The following is a 20,610-nucleotide window of genomic DNA, read 5'->3' on the forward strand; positions in this document are numbered from 1 at the left end:
CACCCGCCAATAGTGATCACCAGATGAGGCTCCCTGCTGCAGACACGCCAACTCGATGGATGTACAAGGAGAGCCTCCCTGCTGCACGCTCTCAGACACCGGAGCTCCAATTGCCGTTCAGATCCACCCCACTTCCTTTCACGCAGCAACGGTGGGAGAGGAGGGAGTGAGGCTCGAACAACAGCCTCCCGGAGACAAAGCGCAGCCAGAAACCGTATTCCTCAGGTCCCTAGATCCGGCCGATTCCAGCACCCACCTCCTCTCATGCAGCACCGGTGGAAGAGGGTCACCACCGGAGATGAAAAGAGAAGAGGCTCAGGTAATCCCAGGGATGTTTCTCTTAAGCTAGGTACCGTATCCGTGCAGAGCTAGATTTTCAGTGGGTGTAGTGGGGGTTAAAGCAAATAGGGAGGCCAACAGATTTAAATCAGATGTATCCTGCTGATGTGCAGGGAGAGCCGGAATGCCCTTCAAGCATACAACAAACTTTACGTTGCTCCTACCTCCTCCACTGAATAAAGATGTACACCGGGGAGAACAAAAACTGTTTGAAGCAGTAGGCTGAACTTTTGTATTGAATAGTTCAGGTGTTGTGGAATAAGGGCTGACTTCTAGATCTTTTTACAGACTTGTTTTGCCCTAACAGTGAGATGACTTATCACTGTTTGGGTTCCAGGAGCGATGTTTCAGCTGTCCAGAAAGCAACCCCACAAGTTGGGGAAAGGCGCGAAAAACCCACCGCCAACAGCTATGGGACTGGAGAACAGAGCTGAGCAGTACCTACTTTGCTCCTCCTCCACCGGAACCCCAGAGCATACAATTTTAAACAACTTTCCAATTTACTTATATTGCTTAATTTGCTTCCTTCTCTTGTTATCCTTCGTTGAAGGCTTTATCTAGGTAAGCTCAGAAGCAGCAAAGCATCTGGGTGCTAGCTGCTGATTGGTGGCTACATATAAATGCCTATTGTCATTGGCACAACCATGTGTTCAGTTTGCAACCAGTAGTGCATTGCTGCTCCTTCAACAAATGATACCAATAGAATAAAGAAAATATGATAATAGAAGTAGAAAGTGGTTTACAATTGTATGTTCTACCTGAATCATGAAAGAAAAATGTTGGGTTTCATGTCCCTCTAAGGGGGATATTTATTAAAGCGTCAATCTCAGTGCATTCGCCGGCGTCAATACACTCGCCAGACATCACTGACGCGGATCCACATACGATCCCCTTATTTATAAAAAAAACACGTCAAAAACATGCGCGTCAAGTACGGCGCGATGAGCATCGGACTGTTGTTAACTAACAGTCATCGATGACGCGGTTATTCGGGGTTTCCCCAACTTTATTTATACCATTTCATTACTGTCCATGAACAAGCACATTTCTCTAAAGCTAATCTTTTATTTTTCATCTGTTAATGTCCAAGAAATAGATTGATTTATACCTCAACAAACAATATCTCATAGAACGTTATTTTTATATTGATTTGTTATATGATACTTTCACATAAATTAATGTGTATTTGTTTTTCTAGAAGTCACGATATGCTTTTATCTCATGTTTTTTTATAAATGAATATTAATGCTAGAATTTGTACATATATCTTTGCACATACTTGTATATATTTATAATATAATCATGACAGTTTAATGTTAGGTGGGCTATCCCTTTGAGCTATCAGCTTAAGATTATATTGAATCAAAAATCAATTCGAATTTTAAAATCATTGTCTAAAATATTACACTGTGCGTCGTAATGTCAGCATTAATGTTTATCTTTTATACTAATTTCACATATACATACTTTCAAAGTATAATACACAATGTAACAAATGGCACTTACAAGTTCTGATAAGTGATCAATGACACAAGTATCGAGCACTTTGATTAGTTAGTGATAGTTTTAAATGTATATTTGAATCAGATTGGCTGATGTCATAAATCATGTGATTATGCATATTCCAATCAAAAGTGGTTGAAAAATTCACTAGTGTGTGGGTTGTTTAGGAGTTTACATCATAATTGATGCGAAAAGTGTTGAGTCAAAATTACATGGCTTAAACATGGTGCACATAGATTTTTTCCAAAAAATAAAAAGGAAGTTAGCTGTATTATGTTGTGTATTTATTTCATTTTCTATTAGTGCGACAAGTTTGGGGCAAAACTTTTCAACAAATTTGCAGAAATAATTATGTCCCCTTGCTTTGTAATGAGAGACAAATTTGTAGCATAATCCATAAGTAGTAATGTATTTTTCATTTGTATCCCTATATCTACTAGTGCATTAAATGTGGGGCAATAATATTGTTTGATTTAGAAAGGGTATACAATTTTAATAGAGTTTCTAATTTACTTTTATTATGTAATATACTTCATTCTCTTGCAGCATCAAACATAAGCTTTCTGTGTTTTTCAGACTCCCATTGACTTCTATGACATCTGCAACCCGAAGGGTGGCGGATTGAAAACTAGGTACGCTGCGTCGGGAATAGACGCGAGCGTACCTGTTTAATGTTTGATAAATTTGGAAAAGTGTCAAATAGAGTCAAATCTGAAACATCTGTAATGAAGCAAGCATCGATCTGCGTCGGATTGAGATCGCGGGAGCGTATATTACATCACAAATTTCAACATTTGCCGATCTTGACGCTTTGATAACTACAGCGGAACAATCTCACGACAAATATGACGCGGGATTCAAGCGTATTTTCAGTTGACGCTTTGATAAATATGCCCCTAAGTGTAAAATTGTGGATTTTCATTCTTGAAAACTAAAACAAGCTAAACCTTGTTATATATCTGTCCCTAATTTACAGTTTCTTATCTTTTATTGCAGAAGCAAAACTGTGATTTTATTAACATGACAGTGGTAAACCCCCTGTCTTCTGCAGACGCAAGTGCGGATTGGCTCCTTCAAATAAGGAAATCAGTGGATGGCGTTTGACCTTTGAAAAACAAATGCAGCAAAGTGTTAATCAGTTCTGAAAGTACTCAGACTCTGCTGATATGTTAATCTCTTAGAAAACTGAAGGAAAATTATGTAATTACAAGGTGTTTACTGTCCCTTTAATAAACTATATATTCAGTCTGAAAGTATCATCAAAAAAGTCTTTATCTCTGTTATCTCCAAATATCCTATTTCCTTATTCAAGTCCTTATTTGTATAAGACATAAATATTGTCTGTGTTTATATTATGTGTATAACAATCATAGGAATGTAAATGGTTTAAAGGGGCATAGTATTTTTCTATTGTTCCATCTACAAAAGTGGAACCCAAACTCTTTTATATGGACAGTTACTAATGTTAGGATTTGTTCGTTCCTGGCAGACTGCTTCTGTTTGTATTTGTAATACAACCCTGGGGAAAGTCTCACTAAGGGGAAACCAGACATGGACTCCTTGCCCAATGTCGTTAGAGGAATATGGCTGCACCTCACTGATGAGTCCTAAAAAATTGTCTGAGGTTGTTATTTCCCTTGTTCAGAGGAGAATTGCCTGGTATTTCAGGGCTGGACTGACCTTGTTAGGCAGGATCAGACTGTTATATTTCAGGAAAGTTTTCCTCTGTGTGAAGCACAATTAGGCTAAAAGAAGCTACGCCCAGGCGGTAACCGGGCCATAAAACAAGCCAATGACAGTTGTTTTTTCCTGGCAGACTGCTTCTCTTTCTGTATGCTAATGTTAGGAATGGCCAGGGGCCATGTTACTTTATACTCACGTATTCTAAACGTAATGTTTTAAAACAAAATTAGATTATAATCAAATTGTCATTTAAAAATGACACAGGATAGTAATTACTTTTAATTAATTTAAATTTAACTGTATGTATGACTTAAAGGGATACTACAACACCCACATGTTTTCTTTCATGATTCAGATAGAGCACGTCATTTTAAGCAACTTTTCTTCGTTCTCTTGGTATCTTTATTGGAAAAGCAGGAATGTAAGCCAGCCCATTTTTGGTTCAGTATCTGACTAGTGCTTGCTGATTGGATGGCTTCATTTAGCCACCAATCAGCAAGTGCTACCCAGGGTGCTGAAGCAAAAATGGACCAGCTCCTAAGCTTACATTCCTGCTTTTCAAATAAAGATAGCAAGAGAACGAAGAAAAATTGATATAAGGAGTAAATTAAAAAGTTGCTTAAAATTGCATGCTCTATCTGAATCATGAAAGAAAAATGTGGGTTTAGTGTTCCTTTAAACTTACGCTGGCTGTAGTTTTTCTGGTCCTTATCTAAAATGTATTACTTTTGTTGTTTGTCTTTTTTTTGGAAAATTAATATTCCTTACAGGAATAAACCAACATTTTGCTGAAACACAAGCTGAAGCCGTTGTAGTTTTCAATGTAACTTCTAAAACAGTTTAAAAGGATATGAAACCCAAAAAAATTATTTTATTATTCCCATTGAGAGTATAGTTTTAATAAAATAAAAAATTTCAATGTACTTCTATGATCAAATTTACTTCATTCTCTTCACTTCACTTCAGTATCCTTTCTTGAAAAGGTAGGCTCAAGAGTGTGCACCTGTCTGGAACACTGTAAGGCAGCAGTTTTGCAAAAATGCTTTTAACTGTTATACATTGTGCAAACACTGCTGCACTCTAGTGCTCAAAAGCATTCTTGCAGAACGTTTGCCATATTGCCCCAGACACGTCCACACTGCCTACCTAGGTATTCTATTCATCAAAAAATTAAAGAATACCATGAGAACAAAGTACAATTGATGACAAGTAAACTGATTTTATGGGGGAGGGTCCATGTCCCCTTAACATATTATTTTTCAGGCAAACAAATGTCAGTATCTTTAAATATTGTTCCTTCACATGTATGGTAGAAAAATGTTGTGTACAATGTCCCTATAGGGAATTTCACATTGAGAGCTCATGGGGGAATAAAGAGACACAATATATGTAGGACTATGACACTCTAAGGGACACTTACTTTGCACAGTGACAAAAAAGCTCTTTGAATGGGCTGATCACCAACTTTTCCTCCATTTGGTGAACAATGTCTTGACCAACTTCAGAGACAAAAACTGGGGACTGGACAAAAAGAAAAAAGAACATTTAATAAATGTACAATGAAACCTCATGTATATAACAGGTGAACAAAGACTAGACATACCCTGGGAGACATTGCTTAAACTATATTGGGATTAAGAATAATGTTAATTAGATGCACTATTTGGCTATGTTTTTACCCATAAGACCACACAGTTACAAGTAGTAAACACAGTTACATTCTGGGCTATATAACCTGTTTATAAAAATTGCATTTTAAACACTTTGGCTTCATATCAAGAAATAACAGCTAAAGGGACATACCAGAAGAATTACAAATTGCTGAATGCAGCAGCGTGTTAAAGCATTTTTATTGCACTATTGCGTAAACAGAATGATGTGATTTAGCCCTGTACATTGGATAAACACATAGTTAAAGGGACACTGAACCCAAATTTTTTCTTTCGGGATTCAGATAAAGCATGCAATTTTAAGCAACTTTCTAATTGACTCCTATTATAATTTTTTCTTCGTTCTCTTGCTATCTTTATTTGAAAAAGAAGGCATCTAAGCTATTTTTGGTTCAGGGTCTGGACAGCACTTGCTTATTGGTGGATGATTGTATCCACCAATCAGCAAGAACAACCCAGGTTGTTCACCAAAAATGGGCCGGCGTCTAAACTTATATTATTGCATTTCAAATAAAGATACTAAAAGAATGAAGAAAAATTGATAATAGGAGTAAATTAGAAAGTTGCTTAAAATTGCAAAATTGGGTTCAGTGTCCCTTTAAGGGGATATGAAACCCAATTTTTTTTCTTTCACTATTCAGATAGAGCAGCAATTTTAAGCAACATTCCAATTAACTCCTATAATCATTTATTTTTTCTTCGTTCACTTTGTATCTTTATTTGAAAAATCAGGAATGTAAGCTTAGGAGCCAGCCATTTTTGGTTCAGAACCTGGGTAGCGCTTTCTGATTGGTGGCTACATTTAGTCCTCAGTTTAAGGTGGCTGCTGAGCCAATCAAGGGTGGCTACTAATCACTGCACAGATTCACTAGAGGATTAGTAGTGCACCGTGATTCTAGGGGTTAAACATCTAGGGCTAGATTCATAGATGTTTGTGATGTTGACGAGTGACCTTGGCTGTTAAGATTACATCATGTTTGAAATTCATTAAGTATCACTTCACCAATCTTTATGAGTGGATCGTTAGTGGGGGGCTCCTGACATTAACATCTGTATTGAGATAACTGCCAAATACATGAAATCTTACACATGAAACAAAAACATATTGCTAACAGGTTTAAACAATTACAACCACAACAGTTACAGAAACACAGTTAAAAGGAAAATAAACACAAAATAAACGCTAGATAGAATGATGCATTGAAAGAAAAGATTAGTCTGAGGATAACAAGTAGATGTATTTTTTAAAGTTTCATTAGTTGTATAAATAGTGATAAAACAAATGCAAAGTTTTAGGGACCGATTTATTATCGGTCTGTCCCACATGACCCGCTCAGCGGATCATGTCTGAATCATGTCTGACAGACATTGATGTATGCCGACAGCATACGCTGTTGGCATTTATCATTGCACAAGCAGTTCTGGTGAATGGCTTGTGCAATGCCGCCCCCTGTAGATTTGCGAGCAATCGGCCGCTAGCAGGAGGTGTCAATCAGCCCGATCATATAGGATCAGACGGATTGTTGATATCCGCAGCCTCAGAGCAGGCGGACCAGTTATGGCGCAGCAGTCTTAAGACAGCTGCTTCATAACTGCGCGGAAACAAGGGCATCAAGCTCCATTTGGATCTTGTTAATTTGGCCCCTTAGAGTCTATAAAACAATGGGAGCTGCCATTTTATAACAGGCTACTTTCTCTGCTGTGGCCAATTAGGGACAGGTCACTAGAGTGCGCAGCCAATTGCTGTGAGGAATATAACCGTGTTCTGCACTTTTATTTCTAATAGGAACTGCAATGCTCAAAATTTCATAATGGAATTACAGGAAAAGGGGACAAAATAAATCATGAAAGTATATTGTAGAGCATATATATACATATAAATGATTTATCATTTTATATTACAATCTAAACGTTTTTAATGTCCCTTTAATGTAAATGTTTGTGAGTGCAGAATATCTCTATGTCTGTTTTATTCTAGAAAAGTAGTCACGCTGGATTGAACAAGAGGTATACCAAAAGCCTCGCACCCGCGACTAAAGGGGATGGCCATGGAAGTTCTGGGACATTCTAGAGGTGTAGTCAGTATTTTTCCCATTTGGAATTCTTAAAGACTATGGCCTACGGACTACGGCCATGTTTACATTGTTGCTGATAACTGACAGTTGTAAAGAATAAAAATTCCCCCGGATTAGCTTCTATTTAACAGTTTGCATACTTCCGTACTCTATTCTATCAACCAGCAGATAGTAACTGTAATCCATTGTGTTTGATGTTTACTGCTAAGAGACTTTGTCGTTTTTAAAGGAAATGGGCGTTTTTTTGTCTGTGGCTTTAAACTGTGATCGACTTGAGATAGACACAGGTTATGAGCGGAGGTTTGAGAGGTTTGCTGAATTGTGATAATTTGAAGAATTTTTTCTTGGTTATTTTCCCCTATTTTTTATAACAATATAGTGATAGGTTTACACATGCACCTCTCATTTCCCCTTTGTTAACAGTTATATACTTTTTTATTTTAACACAGTTTGCTTCTTTTAATAGTGTTTATTTTGATCTTTGTTGTATTATACTTTATTGCGTACATCAGAGGTTTAATATCTCTTTATTTTGCCATAATTTAATTTTTTGCACATAGCTGTGCCCCATCTTTGTGCCTTTAAAGGGGTATATTTATTAAGCAGTGGATGCTGCAGTCTACCCCCGATGTTTCCAGATCGCTGGAATCAGGAGTTAAGAAGCAATGTCATAAGACCGCTGCTCCTTAACTCTTCCGCCACCTCCGAGGCCGCGGACAGCAATCATCCCGATCGGATACGATCGGGATGATTGACACCTCTTGCTAGCGGCCAATTGCAGTGCCATGAGGGCGGCATTGCACAGCATTTGGGCAGCATTGCACAAGCATTTCACTAGAAATGCTTGTGCAATGTTAAATGCCGACAGCGTATGCTGTCTGCATTTAGCGTTGTCGGGCGGACATGATAAGCTACAGCGGATCTTAATAAATCGAGTCCTATGTCTGTTTGTTACATGTTATCACCAATTATGTAAACGCAGCCTATGGGGCCGATTTATTAAATGATCATGTCCGCTCGACATTGCTAAATGCCATTTAACATCTCTAGTGAAATGTTTGTGCAATGCCTCCCCCTGCAGATTCGCTGCCAATCGGCCGCTAGCAGGGGGTGTCAATGTTTCCAGCGATCTGGAAACTACAGGGGGTAGATTGCAGCATCCGCTGCTTGGTAAATCTACCCCTATATCTTCATACTTGTGTTGTAGTCATGTCTTGCTATTGGAAAGGTGACAATGTTGTCTCACAAACGGCTCCATTTTTTAGAATGGAGCTGAACTCACAGCAGCTGTCAAGAGGGGTGTGTACAAGCTGTTTGGATTCTGCAGTTTTGGAGTTTTTATTAAATCTAGACCATAGTTCTGTTGAAGCAATAATGCGATTATAAAATGCTCCAGCAAAGTAGGGGATTTTATTATTGCTTCTTTGTTTCTTTAATAAATGCCACTTTTTAAAACCACTTTCATCTAATCTTTAAAAACAAGCCCTCTAGTCATGTTATGAAGCCTAAAAATAGCCTGAACGTGACAATACCCTATACAGACATCCTTATTACCAGCAAACAGTCTCTTTATATTGCTAGATGGCCTTGTGTCATTAGAAATTAATACAAAATAAATGGAACAAATATTTTTTACACCAATTTGGTGACGTCATTTTTAAATACCTAATAATATTGTTACCTACACATATGAAATGCCTTTAAAGGTCATCTTTTTTAAAGGTATAGTAAATGAAACAATCTTTCAGCACTGCATATAAATAAATCGATGCAGTGCCCAGATATTGTTTTTTTTATAAAACTCTATAGAAATTATAGCAAATTTCCTAAGCATTTTTTTTCCATGAGTGACAAAGAAGTTACATACATATTGTTTCCTACAATATCTGTCCCCTGTATAGATTTATATGCAGTGTAGAAATACATTTTTGTTTACTATCACTTTACTTAGTATTTCAAAAACATTGTGTGCAAATGTTCAAAATGTTTTCAAAGTCATTCCACTCCACAAGAAGAGCCAACATTTAAAAGACTAAAATTACATTATGTATACGGTGTAATTAGAAAATCTGCTTAAATGTGCAAAATACTATATTAACAGGCTTTTCTTTGGGAATTCTCCAGAGTTTTTTGCATAGATACACAGCAAAAAATATGTGGCCAAAGAGAAAAGCAAAACATTGTAGCTTATATATCAATGATTGATAATAAACGTGTTTAAATTCAGATGTTTTTATACATTACAGAAAAAACTGTGCACAAATAAATGGGACACAATCACCATATCCTATATCATAAAAGACCAAGGGGCCAATTTATCACGGCCCGAATGGGGAAATATACCCCTGTTTCAGGAGTTAAGAAGCAGCGGTCTTAAGACTGCTGCTCCTTAACTCGTCTGCCACCTCTGAGGCGGCGGACAGTAATCAGCCCGATCGAATACGATCGGGTTGATTGACACCCCCTGTGAATCTGCAGGGGCCGGCATTGCACAAGCAGTTCACCAGAACTGCTTGTGCAATGTTAAATGCCGACAGCGTACACTGTTGACATTTAGCGATGTCGGGCAGACATGATCAGCTACAGCGGATCAAGTCCGTCCGACAATTGATAAAATTGGCCTCTAAGTATGTTTGTCCGATGCAGTCATGCGCAGTAGAGAGTGCAGAGCAAGACAAATATACTTGGCCTTAACTCCTTAACGAGGACGGCGCTGGTCGTTAAGCCCTTGTCCTCTCTCTGCCGTGATCTCGCTAAAAGTTGCAAGATCATACTATACGAGTGGGGCAGTGCAGAAATAGACAGGCAGAGGTACCGATGCAGAGAGGAACACTCTGTGTCCCTCTCTGTATTGGGCAGCGGTGATGCCGATCATTGGTGGTGTGGGAGGGTTAGGAGGGAGGCGGGTGGGTGGCCCCTCACTGGAGTGGAGCAGGAGTGGGTAGTACCGCTAAGCTACAGAAAATTTTATTTAGAACGGTAGTGAGTGGGAAGGGGGAGGAGGAGCGGGCTCTCATTTTGGCCCGTGTACACAGGCTTTAAGACTAGTATAGTATATAAGTATGTATATATATATATATAGTATATAAGTATGTATATATATATAGTATATAAGTATGTATATATATATATATATATAGTATATAAGTATGTATATATATATATATAGTATATAAGTATGTATATATATATATATATATAGTATATAAGTATGTATATATATATATATAGTATATAAGTATGTATATATATATATATAGTATATAAGTATGTATATATATATATAGTATATAAGTATGTATATATATATATAGTATATAAGTATAGTATGTGAATCTTACCCTGTTCACTATCAGGTCTCAGAAATAGAAATTTCTTAATGTTCAGGTTTAAATTACAGGATAGGGGGCAAACATATAAACATAAAAATATAAAATGTTTAAAGCAAAGTTGTTTTACTACACACAATTAAACATTTAGGGCTAGACTACGAGTGTCACGTTAAGTGCTGTGTGCGAGTAATAAGGGGTTTATCGTGACTATTTGCGCAACCCGGACATGCATATTACAAGTTGAAAGTGAACGTGATTGCTTGAGCGCATTTGAATTTAACGTGCATCAGGATAGCTTAACTTCAGAGCTCTGGTTAACTGTTACGCGAGACATAAAAACAGAATTTATGTTTACCTGATAAATTACTTTCTCCAACGGTGTGTCCGGTCCACGGCGTCATCCTTACTTGTGGGATATTCTCTTCCCCAACAGGAAATGGCAAAGAGCCCAGCAAAGCTGGTCACATGATCCCTCCTAGGCTCCGCCTACCCCAGTCATTCGACCGACGTTAAGGAGGAATATTTGCATAGGAGAAACCATATGATACCGTGGTGACTGTAGTTAAAGAAAATAAATTATCAGACCTGATTAAAAAACCAGGGCGGGCCGTGGACCGGACACACCGTTGGAGAAAGTAATTTATCAGGTAAACATAAATTCTGTTTTCTCCAACATAGGTGTGTCCGGTCCACGGCGTCATCCTTACTTGTGGGAACCAATACCAAAGCTTTAGGACACGGATGAAGGGAGGGAGCAAATCAGGTCACCTAAATGGAAGGCACCACGGCTTGCAAAACCTTTCTCCCAAAAATAGCCTCAGAAGAAGCAAAAGTATCAAACTTGTAAAATTTGGTAAAAGTGTGCAGTGAAGACCAAGTCGCTGCCCTACATGTCTGATCAACAGAAGCCTCGTTCTTGAAGGCCCATGTGGAAGCCACAGCCCTAGTGGAATGAGCTGTGATTCTTTCAGGAGGCTGCCGTCCGGCAGTCTCGTAAGCCAATCTGATGATGCTTTTAATCCAAAAAGAGAGAGAGGTAGAAGTTGCTTTTTGACCTCTCCTTTTACCAGAATAAACAACAAACAAGGAAGATGTTTGTCTAAAATCCTTTGTAGCATCTAAATAGAATTTTAGAGCGCGAACAACATCCAAATTGTGCAACAAACGTTCCTTCTTCGAAACTGGTTTCGGACACAAAGAAGGCACGACTATCTCCTGGTTAATGTTTTTGTTAGAAACAACTTTTGGAAGAAAACCAGGTTTAGTACGTAAAACCACCTTATCTGCATGGAACACCAGATAAGGAGGAGAACACTGCAGAGCAGATAATTCTGAAACTCTTCTAGCAGAAGAAATTGCAACCAAAAACAAAACTTTCCAAGATAATAACTTAATATCAACGGAATGTAAGGGTTCAAACGGAACCCCCTGAAGAACTGAAAGAACTAAGTTGAGACTCCAAGGAGGAGTCAAAGGTTTGTAAACAGGCTTGATTCTAACCAGAGCCTGAACAAAGGCTTGAACATCTGGCACAGCTGCCAGCTTTTTGTGAAGTAACACAGACAAGGCAGAAATCTGTCCCTTCAAGGAACTTGCAGATAATCCTTTCTCCAATCCTTCTTGAAGAAAGGATAGAATCCTAGGAATCTTTACCTTGTCCCAAGGGAATCCTTTAGATTCACACCAACAGATATATTTTTTCCATATTTTGTGGTAAATTTTTCTAGTTACAGGCTTTCTGGCCTGAACAAGAGTATCAATAACAGAATCTGAGAACCCTCGTTTTGATAAGATCAAGCGTTCAATCTCCAAGCAGTCAGCTGGAGAGAAACCAGATTCGGATGTTCGAACGGACCTTGAACAAGAAGGTCTCGTCTCAAAGGTAGCTTCCATGGTGGAGCCGATGACATATTCACCAGATCTGCATACCAAGTCCTGCGTGGCCACGCAGGAGCTATCAAGATCACCGACGCCCTCTCCTGATTGATCCTGGCTACCAGCCTGGGGATGAGAGGAAACGGCGGGAATACATAAGCTAGTTTGAAGGTCCAAGGTGCTACTAGTGCATCTACTAGAGTCGCCTTGGGATCCCTGGATCTGGACCCGTAGCAAGGAACCTTGAAGTTCTGACGAGAGGCCATCAGATCCATGTCTGGAATGCCCCACAGATGAGTAATTTGGGCAAAGATTTCCGGATGGAGTTCCCACTCCCCCGGATGTAATGTCTGACGACTCAGAAAATCCGCTTCCCAATTTTCCACTCCTGGGATGTGGATTGCAGACAGGTGGCAGGAGTGAGTCTCCGCCCATTGAATGATTTTGGTCACTTCTTCCATCGCCAGGGAACTCCTTGTTCCCCCCTGATGGTTGATGTACGCAACAGTCGTCATGTTGTCTGATTGAAATCGTATGAACTTGGCCTTTGCTAGCTGAGGCCAAGCCTTGAGAGCATTGAATATCGCTCTCAGTTCCAGAATATTTATCGGTAGAAGAGAATCTTCCCGAGACCAAAGACCCTGAGCTTTCAGGGATCCCCAGACCGCGCCCCAGCCCATCAGACTGGCGTCGGTCGTGACAATGAGCCACTCTGGTCTGCGGAAGGTCATCCCTTGTGACAGGTTGTCCAGGGACAGCCACCAACGGAGTGAGTCTCTGGTCCTCCGATTTACTTGTATCTTCGGAGACAAGTCTGTATAGTCCCCATTCCACTGACTGAGCATGCACAGTTGTAATGGTCTTAGATGAATGCGCGCAAAAGGAACTATGTCCATTGCCGCTACCATCAAACCTATTACTTCCATGCACTGCGCTATGGAAGGAAGAGGAACGGAATGAAGTGTTTGACAAGAGTTTAGAAGTTTTGTTTTTCTGGCCTCTGTCAGAAAAATCCTCATTTCTAAGGAGTCTATTATTGTTCCCAAGAAGGGAACCCTTGTCGACGGAGATAGAGAACTCTTTTCCACATTCACTTTCCATCCGTGAGATCTGAGAAAGGCCAGGACTATGTCCGAGTGAGCCTTTGCTTGAGGAAGGGACGACGCTTGAATCAGAATGTCGTCCAAGTAAGGTACTACTGCAATGCCCCTTGGTCTTAGCACCGCTAGAAGGGACCCTAGTACCTTTGTGAAAATCCTTGGAGCAGTGGCTAATCCGAAAGGAAGCGCCACGAACTGGTAATGCTCGTCCAGGAATGCGAACCTTAGGAACCGATGATGTTCCTTGTGGATAGGAATATGTAGATACGCATCCTTTAAATCCACCGTGGTCATGAATTGACCTTCCTGGATGGAAGGAAGAATTGTTCGAATGGTTTCCATTTTGAACGATGGAACCTTGAGAAACTTGTTTAAGATCTTGAGATCTAAGATTGGTCTGAACGTTCCCTCTTTTTTGGGAACTATGAACAGATTGGAGTAGAACCCCATCCCTTGTTCTCCTAATGGAACAGGATGAATCACTCCCATTTTTAACAGGTCTTCTACACAATGTAAGAATGCCTGTCTCTTTATGTGGTCTGAAGACAATTGAGACCTGTGGAACCTCCCCCTTGGGGGAAGCCCCTTGAATTCCAGAAGATAACCTTGGGAGACTATTTCTAGTGCCCAAGGATCCAGAACATCTCTTGCCCAAGCCTGAGCGAAGAGAGAGAGTCTGCCCCCCACCAGATCCGGTCTCGGATCGGGGGCCAACATTTCATGCTGTCTTGGTAGCAGTGGCAGGTTTCTTGGCCTGCTTTCCCTTGTTCCAGCCTTGCATTGGTCTCCAGGCTGGCTTGGCTTGAGAAGTATTACCCTCTTGCTTAGAGGACGTAGCACTTGGAGCTGGTCCGTTTCTACGAAAGGGACGAAAATTAGGTTTATTTTTGGCCTTGAAAGACCTATCCTGAGGAAGGGCGTGGCCCTTACCCCCAGTGATATCAGAGATAATCTCTTTCAAGTCAGGGCCAAACAGCGTTTTCCCCTTGAAAGGAATGTTAAGGAGTTTGTTCTTGGAAGACGCATCCGCTGACCAAGATTTCAACCAAAGCGCTCTACGCGCCACAATAGCAAACCCAGAATTCTTCGCCGCTAACCTAGCCAATTGCAAAGTGGCGTCTAGGGTGAAAGAATTAGCCAATTTGAGAGCACGGATTCTGTCCATAATCTCCTCATAAGGAGGAGAATCACTATCGATCGCCTTTACTAGCTCATCGAACCAGAAACACGCGGCTGTAGTGACAGGGACAATGCATGAAATTGGTTGTAGAAGGTAACCTTGCTGAACAAACATCTTTTTAAGCAAACCTTCTAATTTTTTATCCATAGGATCTTTGAAAGCACAACTATCTTCTATGGGTATAGTGGTGCGTTTGTTTAAAGTAGAAACCGCTCCCTCGACCTTGGGGACAGTCTGCCATAAGTCCTTTCTAGGGTCGACCATAGGAAACAATTTTTTAAATATGGGGGGAGGGACGAAAGGTATACCGGGCCTTTCCCATTCTTTATTTACAATGTCCGCCACCCGCTTGGGTATAGGAAAAGCTTCTGGGAGCCCCGGGACCTCTAGGAACTTGTCCATTTTACATAGTTTCTCTGGGATGATCAAATTCTCACAATCATCCAGAGTGGATAATACCTCCTTAAGCAGAGCGCGGAGATGTTCCAACTTAAATTTAAATGTAATCACATCGGGTTCAGCTTGTTGAGAAATTTTCCCTGAATCTGAAATTTCTCCCTCAGACAAAACCTCCCTGGCCCCCTCAGACTGGTGTAGGGGCATTTCAGAACCATTATCATCAGCGTCCTCATGCTCTTCAGTATCTAAAACAGAGCAGTCGCGCTTACGCTGATAAGTGGGCATTTTGGCTAAAATGTTTTTGATAGAATTATCCATTACAGCCGTTAATTGTTGCATAGTAAGGAGTATTGGCGCGCTAGATGTACCAGGGGCCTCCTGAGTGGGCAAGACTCGTGTAGACGAAGGAGGGAATGATGCAGTACCATGCTTACTCCCCTCACTTGAGGAATCATCTTGGGCATCATTTTCAGTGTCACATAAATCACATTTATTTAAATGAAAAGGAACCTTGGCTCCCCCACATTCAGAACACAGTCTATCTGGTAGTTCAGACATGTTAAACAGGCATAAACTTGATAACAAAGTACAAAAAACGTTTTAAAATAAAACCGTTACTGTCACTTTAAATTTTAAACTGAACACACTTTATTACTGCAATTGCGAAAAAGTATGAAGGAATTGTTCAAAATTCACCAAAATTTCACCACAGTGTCTTAAAGCCTTAAAAGTATTGCACACCAAATTTGGAAGCTTTAACCCTTAAAATAACGGAACCGGAGCCGTTTTTAACTTTAACCCCTTTACAGTCCCTGGTATCTGCTTTGCTGAGACCCAACCAAGCCCAAAGGGGAATACGATACCAAATGAAGCATTCAGAAAGTCTTTTCTATGTATCAGAGCTCCTCACACATGCGACTGCATGTCATGCTTCTCAAAAACAAGTGCGCAATACCGGCGCGAAAATGAGGCTCTGCCTATGATTAGGGAAAGCCCCTAGAGAATAAGGTGTCTAAAACAGTGCCTGCCGATATTATTTAACAAAAATACCCAGATTAAATGATTCCTCAAGGCTAAATATGTGTAAAATATGAATCGATTTAGCCCAGAAAATGTCTACAGTCTTAATAAGCCCTTGTGAAGCCCTTATTTACTGTCTGAATAAAAATGGCTTACCGGATCCCATAGGGAAAATGACAGCTTCCAGCATTACATCGTCTTGTTAGAATGTGTCATACCTCAAGCAGCAAAAGAATGCTCACTGTTCCCCCAACTGAAGTTAATTCCTCTCAACAGTCCTGTGTGGAACAGCCATGGATTTTAGTAACGGTTGCTAAAATCATTTTCCTCATACAAACAGAAATCTTCATCTCTTTTCTGTTTCAGAGTAAATAGTACATACCATCACTATTTTAAAATAACAAACTCTTGATTGAATAATAAAAACTACAGTTAAACACTAAAAAACTCTAAGCCATCTCCGTGGAGATGTTGCCTGTACAACAGCAAAGAGAATGACTGGGGTAGGCGGAGCCTAGGAGGGATCATGTGACCAGCTTTGCTGGGCTCTTTGCCATTTCCTGTTGGGGAAGAGAATATCCCACAAGTAAGGATGACGCCGTGGACCGGACACACCTATGTTGGAGAAAATACATTAAGTACAGTTACACTCATAATAACACTGTCTAATAAAAATTACATTAAAAAAGTTATATGGGCTCAAATAGATAAGGTCTCAGATGAAGTATTTTTAAATAGATATTCCTATAAATATCTGTATATATCTATACTTATAAATAAATATATATATATATATATAAAACAAAAAGAACCTGGATGGCGCTTGTAAGGGAATTATTATACATACAGAGTAAATATAGCAGATATAAAAATATATCATAAACATAGAAATACAATTAGACAGTATTGAGTCATATGCAGTAAAAGTCCAAAAAAAAAATAGCTCCAGAAAGAACTAGATGAATGAATGAAGTAGAAAATCATTGCTGGTAAAGAATTTCTTCATATAAACCGCTAGCGGTATCAGTTACATCTGAGCAAGTTTTCAAGTGACAAGGCAAATCACAGATCGCTGACTTTCGTCCCTCTTTGATTATTACCAAGGAGCTATCCTGTTCCATACTCTGAGAGGTGCAAAGCATCCTACTGATACAAATTCATCCTTACCTCATATGATTGAGGTCTTGTGAAGTAAGGGTACATCTGAGTGGGGGCTGTATATGAAGAGATTCTTTACCAGCAATTATTTCCTACTTCATTCATTCATCTAGTTCTTTCTGGAGCTATTTTTTTTTTTGGACTTTTACTGCATATGACTCAATACTGTCTAATTGTATTTCTGTGTTTATGATATATTTTTATACCTGCTATATTTACTCTAAATGTATATTAATTCCCTTACAAGCGCCATCCAGGTTCTTTTTGTTTTATAATTAGAGAGGTTTGAGGGACCTTTCATTTTTTGGACTGGCTGCTTTTTTCTCTAAACGACTATATATTTGCAGTACATTACACCTCATTATTTTAGGGGTTCATTTCCTTATTAGATAGCGCTAGTGGGGTCACTCAGTGTATTTTATCCTCTGATTGACTATATTTTTGTCATATATATATACCCACACCGGTATAAACAGAGAGAGAGAGAGAGAAAACAGAGAGAGAGAGAGAGAGAGAACAGAGAGAACAGAGAGAGAGAAAACAGAGAGAGAGAGAGAACAAGAGAGAGAGAAAGAGGGAAAGAGAGAAAGAGAGAGATTTTACCAAATGATATATGTAGAAATATGTATTTAAGAATAAATAGAATATACTCTGCTATGTGAGGAACAATGAGAATTATTAATATTTCATGTCGGGTTAGCACATTTGAGAAAACACAATCTGGTTTGTGCACAACTTGTTTTTTTCTCCCACTTTTTGTGCTCCATTGAAGTCTATGGGAGTATACGTTAACCCGGTCGCAATATTCGAAGTTCATCATTTTGCATGCACTTGGTTAGCGCTTGTGCAAAAAAAATTTACTTGTAACATCCGCGCTACCTGACGGGAGCAAAAAACTTCTAACAATAAATAACGCTCTACTCGTCATCTAGCCCTTTGCATTATAATCTGTTTACTGTCCCTTTACAACACTTAGCTGTAAGTTTAACTGTCTGTTCGCTTTAATTAAAGGGACATTAAAGTATGTACGAGAAATGATTCACTACAATCCATTTGGTAATTTTAACAGTTGGAGATATAGTGACTGGTAGATGTGAGAAGAAGTCTGTCAAGGGCAGATATTTAATTTAAAGTTACAGTGTAACACTGTACTTTGCCTCTGTCTCTCCCTTTTTTCAAGTGATATACTCCAGAAGATGATTGGTTCAAAAGGAACATCATTGCAACAATTATTCCCAGGATTTGTATACTATATATCAGTGATGGCTAACCGTGGCACCATTGATCTTTCAGAACTACATTTCCCACGATGCTCAACTAGACTGCATAGGGCCTAAGCATCATGGGGAATGTAGTTTCATAACATCTGGGGTGGCAAGATTAGCAATCAATGCTATATATGGTGACTGTATCCCATTCATTTGTGCATATTGTTTTCACATTTTTATTGTAAACTTTGATTTTTCTTTGGTGTAGTTTACATTGTAACATATCACTTCTATTTTTAGTTTTATTATATTAAGAATTTTCCCATTAACCAATAATATCAATTCAAGACACATTAATATTTTTTATATATTTTCAGTAATTTTATCATTTATATTTTATTAAATTTCCAAATAATTAATTATAATCATAAACATACAGTCTGATTATTGTTTTTACTTGTGCATAAATTCATAGTTTAAAAGTGTCAATTGATGTTTGTTTTTAACTCTGGATTAAAATTTATCAACACATGGTCTGAACAAGAGCATACACATTTAAAATTGACATAAACTCAAAATTTTTACTTTGATGATTCAATTCCAATTAATTTATTTTAACATATTTTCTTTGTTTTGTAGGTAGGCTCAGGAGCATTCATGTGTCTACAACATTATATGGAAGCAGTTTTGCATGTAAGCTTTTAGACCAGTAACAGCTAACTTCCTAGAACATGGGGGCCATAGATCAATCTTTAAGCAGCCTTAAAGGGACATGAAACCCAAAACTTTTCCTTCATGATTCAGATAGAGAATACATTTTTTAACAACATTCTAATTTACTTCTTTTATCTATTTTCTTCATTCTTTAGATATCATTTGTTGAAGAAACAGAAAAGCACATGCATGAGCCAATCATACAAGACATCTATGTGAGCCACCAATCAGCAGCTACTGTGCCTATCTAGATATGCTTTTCAACAAAGGATATCAAGAGAATGAAGCACATTAGATAATATAAGTAAACTGGAAAGTTGTTTAAAATTGCATGCTCTTTCTAAATCCTGAAAGAAAAGATTTGGGTTTCATGTCCCTTTAAGGACCGCATTGGCAAGGTGTCCGTACACAGACACTGGTGTCCGTGACTGGCCCTTGCAGTGTCCGCCACCCATTTTGCAGAGGGGAGGGAGGAGTAGTACAGATGAATGCTGGTCCTCACTCCTCCTCGGCACCACACTTAGTAGCGGGAAAGTGAGGGAAGAAGCAAGCTGCCTGCAGTCAACTAACCGTGAGTCGTGACCCGTCCCAATTCCTTGATCTGTGTGGCAGCGTGGTACTGGTGTCTGTGTGGTGGAAGACCGCTGCCTACTCTGACAAACCTTACGTAACCAAGTAAGTAACCAACCATGATGATCATGCAATTAACATCAAGGTGGGTGGGTTTGGTCAGGAGTTGCAGACTCTCAATAAAATCCAAAAAATAAATAAAAGGTAATACCACAAGCAGTCGTTATATAAATGTTATTTTAAACTTGTTTGATTAGATGACTAATTTGTACTTGTAGAACTAGACCAGGGGGCGTCCAACGTGCAGCCCATTTGACAGCAAAGTGTAGCTCTCCTGACTTGGAATGTGTTGGCAGATAGGAACCATTTGGCCTTTCTAGTCTGCCCAATTTTCGAATATTTTTATTAGTTCCTGTCCTTATCTTATATCTAGCATAGCCTTATGCCTATCCCATGCATGTTTAAACTACTTCACTATCTCTACCACTTCTGCTGGATGGCTATTCCACCATGTATCCACTACCTTCTCTGTAAAGAGAGTGTTTTTTGATGTTTTTAATTTGAAATGTACCTTGGTGTCCTTCACTAACGTCTGTGCTTTGGAAAATGTCTGCCACAGCCCTGGTCTGTGCCTATCCCTGCATATAAATCTATGGCCATTAAAAAAACAAATAGAATATAATTATATGATAGACTTAGGTAAGGTTACAGGGTACTCTCTGTTTGCTCTTCTTCCCTCCAGATGGCTTTTCTGAGGAAACCACACATTTCTTAGTTACGCTTT

At 39.1% G+C, this 20,610-nt stretch overlaps 1 protein-coding gene across 3 annotated transcripts in view; it reads right to left on the reverse strand.

The window, feature by feature from the left end:
* GRK5 (G protein-coupled receptor kinase 5) overlaps positions 1–20,610 on the reverse strand; it is a 315,595-nt gene that overhangs the window by 79,292 nt on the left and 215,693 nt on the right. For 2 of the 3 annotated variants that reach the window (XM_053692662.1, XM_053692663.1), the window contains one exon: positions 4,946–5,046. In XM_053692662.1, the coding sequence (XP_053548637.1) occupies positions 4,946–5,046 (101 nt within the window). Of the gene's footprint in view, positions 1–4,945; positions 5,047–20,610 lie in introns of those variants that run through there. The other variant, XM_053692664.1, reaches the window with a different exon arrangement.

Source organism: Bombina bombina, chromosome 9 (assembly GCF_027579735.1).
Source record: "Bombina bombina isolate aBomBom1 chromosome 9, aBomBom1.pri, whole genome shotgun sequence".
Classification (NCBI taxonomy): Eukaryota; Metazoa; Chordata; class Amphibia; order Anura; family Bombinatoridae; genus Bombina; species Bombina bombina.